General features: G+C 37.6%; 1 protein-coding gene across 1 annotated transcript; it reads right to left on the reverse strand.

Moving 5' to 3' along the window:
- Window positions 1-5056: 5056 nt before the first annotated feature.
- Window positions 5057-6941, reverse strand: LOC147620536 (calmodulin-binding receptor-like cytoplasmic kinase 2). The gene is made up of 2 exons (XM_086825431.1): window positions 5881-6941; window positions 5057-5766 (listed from the first exon to the last, which is right to left on the reverse strand). Exons 1-2 carry the CDS (start codon window positions 5991-5993, stop codon window positions 5640-5642), a joined length of 240 nt encoding a protein of 79 aa, XP_086681557.1. The 5' UTR covers window positions 5994-6941; the 3' UTR covers window positions 5057-5639.
- Between the last annotated feature and the right edge of the window lie 1489 nt (window positions 6942-8430).

Here is an 8430-nt window from a genome sequence, read left to right on the forward strand (position 1 = left end):
AATCACTTCAGGATGCAAGGATAAAGCCGGCATCTGGAGAAGGTGGTAGAGGAAGGAGTGCTTCCTCGCTAAAATATGGCATTGGTTCTATGGGAAGATTAAGCAGACAATGCCGATTTTGGAATTGCTCGATATAGGTGCTCATAGGATCCAAAATTGACATGTTGAGGCTGGGGGAAGAAGGGCTTGCAAGATAGGTGGTTGCAAGTCATTTATGCATGTATCCCTTCATTGTTGTGCTTGAATCTCCTCAGGTAATCTACATTGATTTGGTCCTCGGTCTGATACTCTCACATCAAGAAGGTTATGGCGTTGGGGTGTAATTCCCACAATTTGTTTCATTAAGCCCGTGCCATATTGTCGAAAGTAAGAGCGGCATAGCCAACAAATGTGTGAAGCTTCCCCTAATACGAGTCATGCACATTCTTGACAATGTGGAAATGGATGTTGCTGTTGATAGAATAAAGTGACAAAGTGATGCCCAATGTACTGGCACAATGTCCAACATGGTCACCAGGTGTTGGTGAGTGACCAATTAACCCATTTGGCCACCCCGCCAGATCGTCACTCTCGGACTAACCGTTGTGCAACCAAACAACCTTCTTGTTTTGTAAAGAACTTCTAAGCGCTTCTTGAAGAACGGGTAGTACCTATGAAAAGGAAAAGTGAAATTAATTGGATAAGGATTTAGGGGGTTAGAGGAGCCTTGGTCTACCCAACTAAGAGTGTAAGAAAGGAGTTCATTTTTCTTTTGGATAGTCCAAGAATCATGTCAAGTCTACTCGGGCCAAAAGGAGATGAACAATACTGAATACGAAGATAAGAGAGTTGAGTGATCATGCAGTTCATGAGCAGAGCTCTTGCTAAGGCATTGTACTTTATTGTTATTACTTAAGAATGACACATGGGTTTGGCATTTGTCTTATTGGTATTTGTCTTACTTCTGTTTCATTCTACTTGTCTCTATCTATTCAACATTCAATCTTGTGTTAAGTGTAGTCCTAGTTAGATGTGGATTATTGTCCGGATTCAGGACAAACTTTGAAACTATCCTGCTTTGCAGTCATGATCTATCTCCTCGCGCTTCGGAAGACTGGTAGCTCAATGTCCTAGCATTAGATTATTACATTGGGAACAATTGCGTTAGTCCCTGCTCCCCTAGAGCCAACTAGGTGATCCGGAACCATGTAAGTATCAGTGGGTCTTGACCGGGACTCTAACATTAGGTAGCTTCCAAGGCATGCTGGTGGTAGTTACCTAAGCATGCTTGTAGCTTTTAATGCATGCCAGGTTCTACCTTGCAGCTTCCAATACATGCTGGTAGCTAGGCATGTTGGTAGCTATCGATATGAATCGGTAGCTCCTAATGCATACCTCTAGTGCTATCGGCATGCACTAGGAGCTTCTAGTGCATGTCAGGCTACCTAGGGATGCCGGTAGTCTCCTAATGCCTCGATAGCTCCTAGTGCATGCCAGGTTCTACCGACATGCATTACGAGCTTCCAATACATGCTTGGCACATGTTGGTAGCCTCCTAATGCACAGGTAGCTTCTAATGCATGGAGGGTGTTACCGACATGCACTAGGAGCTTCTAATACATGCTTGGTGCATGCGAGGTTCTATCAGCATTGGCTAGGAGCTTCCAAGGCATGAGGGTAGCTGCCAACGTAGGCCGGGTGCTACCAGCATGCATTAGGAGCTTCCAAGGCACAGCAATAGCTTTCAAGGCATGTTGGTAGTTTCCAAGACATGCATCAATAGCTTGCAAGTCGGGTGCTACCAACATGTATTAGGAGCTTCCACTGCATGTCGGGTGCTACCGAAGCATGCTGGTAGCTTCCACTGCATGTCGGGTGCTGCGGTATGCACTAGGAGCTATGCACTAGGAGATTCGAATACATGTTAAGTCCTACCTAGGCATGTTGAGAGCTTCCAATGCATGTCCACCGCTATCGGCATGCACTAGGAGCTTCCAATGCATGCCGGTAGCTTCCATAACTTCCAATGCATGCAAGGTGTATTGGCATGCACTAGGAGCTTTCAATGCAAGTGATACCTAGGCATGTCGGTAGCTTCCAATGCATGTCGGGTGGTACTTAGGCATGTCAGTATCTTTCAAGGCATGCTGGTAGCTTTCAAGGCCTGTCAGTAGCTCTTAATGCATGTCGTGTGCTATGGGAATGTACTAGGAGCTTCTAGTGCATGCCAACTGCTACCTAGGCCATACGCTGGTAGCTTCCAATGCATGTTGATAGCTACCTAAGCATACATATATATGCTTTATGCAACATGAATAAGTGTTTTACCCTATTTATGTTTATGCATGAATAGATGGCAAATAATTTTGCAGCATGATGTTACACGTGAAAGAGGAGTAGATATCCCAATAATCCTGTAAGTATATTGCCTCAAATTGTATCTTATCTTTTAAGAAAAGAAGGTTACCTTAAATAACAACATAAAATCAATGTTCATTTATTTGTATGTCCATAGCTTGAAGCAGTGGACTTCCTCCCTATGCAAGACGAATATGATTTTTCATTACAATGAGGTTTGGAAGCTCTCTTTTGAAAGGGTACAAGACGAAGGATGGATTGTTATTTCTAGAGGCCTTGCTTGGCAAGCATGTTAAGTAAGTACATTCCTAAAACCATAACCTCTTTATTTTTTCAAAATTTTTTTACACTTGTGTTAGTTTTATCATGTTACTACAAACAGTGTTACTACAAATGGTAGTGCAAATGTGCAAGCAAGAAGTAATGTAAATGTTAGAGAAGAGTGTGGATATGTAAGACTTGAATTATTTTTTTGTTTAATCTTTCTTAAATCTTAGTGCATTATAGCAAAATTAGGATTTTTATGCATTAAGGTGTCAATTATAGTTGAAAATTGTTTTAATGAAAACTTCATTGAGAGCTATAAGAGCTTTATGTGTTTGTGTTCTTAATCTTCTCACATTAGGACTATATTAGAGTGCCTTTGGTTGAAGCACATTAGCAACACGTGAAGAGCCTAGTTTCCATGGATAGCTTTCCAAAACCAAAGGATCAGCACCCATAATTTTGGAAATCCATGATCTCTTGAAAAACACTTTCTAAAGAGATTAAAGTTTTGATCCTAGACAAATGACAATATATATTATTTTAATAAAATGGATGAAAAAACTTAGAGGATATATTAAGACTTCTTAAGCCTCTCAGTCAAAGTGTGCCTCTATAGTTTCTTTATTGATGTGTAAGCATTGATATCTAACACATTATTTGTCATAGATTTGCAAAGTTCACTAAATTTGATCATACTACTTGGAAGAAGGTGCCATAATGAATCTTTATTCTAAGAGGAGACTTGTATTGTTTTTTTGCTTATTCTTTCTTATATCTTAGTGCATCATAGAAAAATTAGGTTTTTTATGCACAATTATAGTTGAAAAATGTTTTAATGAAAACTTCATTGAGAGCTATAAGAGCTTTATGTGTTTGTGTTCTTAATCTTCTCACATTAGGACCATATTAGAGTGCCTTTGGTTGAAGCACATTAGCAACACGTGAAGAGCCTAGTTTCCATGGATAGCTTTCCAAAAACAAAGGATCATAGGAAATCTAGCACCCATAATTTTGGAAATCCATGATCTATTGAAAAACACTTTCTAAAGAGATTAAAGTTTTGATCCTAGAAAAATGACATTATATATTATTTTAATAAAATGGATGCAAAAGACTTCGAAGACATATTAAGACTTCTTAAGCCTCTCAGTCATGCATAAAGCGTGCCTCTATAGTTTCTTATTATAAAATATAAATGAGTATATGCATTTTCATCATTATTGATTGGCACAAAAATTTATTAGGTGTTGTTAATCTTTGTTTAGATGTACACAATGATGAACATGAGATTTTCTTAAAGGTCTCAAACTTGAGAGAAGCATCTTACTCTAAAACATGGTGCTATATTATCATTATAAATAGTAAAGGAGCCAAAGTATGAGTGTTGATTTAATTTACATCAAACATCATACATTTAATTTAGATCATACATCATACGTCATAGTAAAGGAGTAAAAATACGAGTGTTAATTTACAACATACATCAAATTCATTCAAAGGGATGGTGAGGATGACAACTTAGTTTTTTAATCACCTTTTCCAATCCTCTATTTTTTTAACTTTTCTCATTTAATATTTTTAAATGAATAATTAATAATGATTTCTTTGGGGAGTATTTTCCAATGGCTCAGTCGTTCTTCAATGGTTTAACTAAAACACCTAAAAATTTTGTGTAACGGCAAACACATTGAGTTCTAGAGACTTCTAAGTGAGAGCCGAAAGTGTTCTTTAATATTTTTAAATGAATAATTGAAATAATTAATAATGATTTCTTTGGAAAAAAAATTCAATGTATTTTTTCATGGCTCGGTCGTGCTTCAATGGTTTTAACTAAAACACGTAAAAAATTTGTGTAATGGCAAACACATTAAGTTCTAGAGACTTCTAAGTGAGCCGAAAGTGTTATACTTACCACAAGTCTCTATAACTATACTTATATTACAAGCCAAGTAGAAAATTTAGAAAAGTAATTAAGCTTCCCAAATAGCACATTACTCTGCAAAGTCTTCGTAGAATAAATATATAAATCGTCTAGTATTGGTGATAAGATTATTTAATAAGCTTGAATCTTATTATTTAGTAGTATAAACATAGGACAACATAAGAACCTTCCTACACGGGTCAATCGTTATATAACATAAACATGAAGGATTTGTCTATTATGAGACTTAATTAGAGGTATAACTGTAATTATAATACAACTCAAGTAGAAAACTCGAAAAAGTGATTAGGTTTCCTAAAAATAGCACACTACTTTGTAAAGTCTTTGTACAATAAATACATAAATAGTCTAGTGCTTGGTAATGAAATTATATCATGAACTTCAATATTATTATTTAGTAATATGCACACAAGAGAATAGATTATATGGGTCAATCAATATATAACATGAGCATGTCCATTTAGGACTGATTTGAATTTGTTAATTAATTGATTGATTTTCTTTTTAAAAAAAAAACTCATCGGCTATTAACGGTCGAATTAAAAGTGTTGCCACATACTATGATATAGGCTCTTTTCCCAATCAGTTTAAGGAGTCTAGACTCGAGATTGTTGCCCATATATTTATATATTTATATTCACATCAATATACGTACATCTTTAGTATCTTGGAGTTTTTTTCTCTTCTTTTTTCTTTTTTTTTTTTTGGGTTGAGAAAAGCTGTGGAAGGCATATATAGCGTCTCCCCATACTGGCTTTTTGGACTTGGGTAATGTGGGTATAGCCTGCTGTTTGATACACTTAAGCATCTCAATATATGCTAGGGTATGTGCATTGAGTATTTAATGAAACATTTAAAGTTTAGTAAGCTAGGTCTTCATCTGGGCCTGAGGCTTTCAACGTAGCGAAGGAGTATTGGCGCTTTTCCTTCGGTTGTAGAGGAGCTGCCACTCACGTCCGCAGAGGGAGGTGTGTTGTCCATCTCGATGTTCGCAGCTTCTCTCAGCACGTGAACCACCTCGCTCATGCTGGGCCTCTTGCTCCGATCGCTATCCACGCATCCTAATGCAACATCAATCACCTTCCACATCGACTCAATCGACAATATGTGGCGGACTGCTGAAAGCATCGATCGGGGCTCGGCCGCATACCAGTTCAAACAACACTACACCAAAACTGTACACATCACTCTTGTCCGTCAGCTGATTCGTCGCATTGTATCTGCATGCATGAAGAGTCAGGAATTGATTCATGCGGTTAATATTGATGATAGACGTGCACTTTTACCAGCTGCATTATAATTAGAACCACTCGGTACCCTGAAAGAATGCTTACGCAGGATCAAGATAGCCTGCTGTCCCAACCACATTTACAGTTGATACATGAGATAAGGCGCTGTCGCCTTCTTTCAACCTTGAAAGCCCGAAATCAGGGACCTTCGCCTGCATCTTTTCGTTAAGAAGAATGTTGCTTGTTTTCACATCTCGGTGGATGATTGTAGGATCACAGCCAATGTGCAGATATTCAAGGCCTGGAATGTAGAACCATGTTGTGAGCACAAAGCGGCTGTCCTCTTCACCACATGAAAATTTGAGACCAAAAAATTCTACAAGTATTCAAGCACTACTTAATCTGTCACTTCCACAGTATGAGCACGTAACTATATACCATCCGTATTCTGTTGTGTGAACTTGGTAACTTACCTTGCCAGTTTTGCGTGAGGGCAACGCATCAAATATCTAATCCATTAATATTAATTTAGAGGTTAGATCAACACGTGGAAAGAAAAATTCCCATGTTTCGATGGCGTAATAGCTTTTGTAACATAAACCGGCATAAATTATCCGCTGAATTGAAGCTTTGGAAAGATGTTATCGAGTCAAACCTGGATATGCATAGTTTAACAAAGTTTATTTTTTCGGTTAACCTGACACCTCTATGGTATTTTAAAACATAGTTTTCTTGTGATGTTTTCTAGCCAAGGTGTAGGCACTCGCAAATAACCTTGAAATGTACCTACAAGCAATTCAATTTTTGATCCTCTTTGTTTCAACCAATTGTGTATTTACTATTTTCTCATTAGAAAGTTTGCAAACTTTATGACGTAATTATTCAAGAAATGTGTCATTATGATTGCAAGGATGCTCGATTAGACTCTTCTTCCTTTTTCCTTGATAGCAACTTGAAGCTTGTAATGTGCATTTATGCAGACAGATGCCGTTTTCATGGAGTCATGGTGCTGGTAGTAATTCGAGTTCTATTAAGTCTCTCGACTCATCCAAATTATCCTCGGCAATGTGAAACTTTACACTAGACCAAGAAACAAAGTTACATAGACTAGACAGATGTTGAAAACCAACAACACATAATTGAGTAAATAACAAGACTAATTGAATTACTATTGAGGCTATGCCTCGGGGGGGTCACTATATGTAAAATATCCCTATCGCGTGTGTTCAAGGCCTATATTTTAAATCCCTTATTTGTGAATTTTTTAATCTATATAATATCCCCTTTTCTTTATGAATCTGTAAATTTTTTTGAAAAAATTTTAAATCATACCCTTATGTAAATATATTTCTGTAAGTTTCATAAATTAAAATTATGCTTCTGTTGAACGCACGTGATATTCACATTCTTTTGTGAGTGACCCCCCCGAGGGCTATGCATACATATCAATTGTAATGGTTGAAACCGTTGCTAAAGTCCATTCATAATGGAGTTGGTTTTTATTGCTAACATAGGTTAAGTTAACTCTAGTTCTAACACGCCCCCTTAAAAACAACTTCATTGAAGTTCTAGAAAATTACATTCTAGGAACCGGCTTGGTAAGGAAGTCAACCCGCACTTGTTCAGGGGGGCAGATATACTACAACTACATATGGCCACTCCATATTAGAACTCATATGAAATGATAACAACATATTGTCATGAAGAGAAACATTAGAGTAGCTCTGGAATTAGCTGATAAAGTTAATCTATGTTTTTATGTTTTTTAAATAGCATTATATTGTATGCATATGGTCACTTTTTTCTTGATGAATTTAAGTCGTTAGAGCTCTGGGGGGGGCACACAAGGAATGGAGAGATCCTATTACCTCTCACAAAAGAACTGTTCTTCAAGAACACGTGGCATGGTGGGGGAATAAGGAAGAGCAATGCCCTCCATGAGATAGTCAATTAGTTCTTTAAAACGTGGGTGGGAGGAACACATGAAATCTGAAAAACAAAATCACCCCTTACATTTTATCCTCAAAAAGGTCAAACTTGCACGAAGAAGCCGTGCATGGGTTGCCTCATGTGTGAGACAGCGGCAACAATGATGGTTTTCGCAATACGTCATATGATGGCAAGAAGTACATTTGCATGTGGCCACTTTGTATTAGATCTCATATGAAATGATAACAACATATTCTCATGGAGAGAAACATTAGAGTAGATGTGGAAGCTGATAAAGTTAAGCTATGTTTTTATGTTTTCTATAATATATTATATGCATATGGTCACTTTTTTCTTGATGAATTTGGGTCGCTAGAGCTTTGGGGCACACAAGGAATGAAGAGATCCCATTACCTCTCACAAAAGATGTGTTCTTCAAGAACACCTAGCGTGGCGGCAGGGGAATAAGGAAGAGCAATGTGCCCTCCATGAGATAGTCAATTGGTTCTTTAAAAGTTTGGGAGGGAGGGAGAACATAAAATCTAAAAAACAGAAGCACCCCTTACATTCACCACCATGAGCTTAAACTATGATAACCAACAATCTCTAAGCCTTTATCCTTAGGGAGATGAGTTTTTCGTGAACAATATCCTGAACCGTGTCATCAACACACAAGCTACAAACCCTCTAGTCAACCCCATCCCCATCAACAAAGTAGCTTCCAAC

Source organism: Cibotium barometz, chromosome 31 (assembly GCF_041138505.1).
Source record: "Cibotium barometz isolate CiBa-2024 chromosome 31, ASM4113850v1, whole genome shotgun sequence".
Lineage (NCBI taxonomy): Eukaryota > Viridiplantae > Streptophyta > Polypodiopsida > Cyatheales > Cibotiaceae > Cibotium > Cibotium barometz.

Bases quoted from the DNA above. Each gene is read 5' to 3' on its own strand.
- LOC147620536 (XM_086825431.1), bottom strand. From the start codon at position 5,993: ATGCAGGCGAAGGTCCCTGATTTCGGGCTTTCAAGGTTGAAAGAAGGC. The intron at 5,767-5,880 runs GTAAGCATTCTT...TCATGCATGCAG, and splicing joins GCAGGCTATCTTGATCCTGC to ATACAATGCGACGAATCAGC.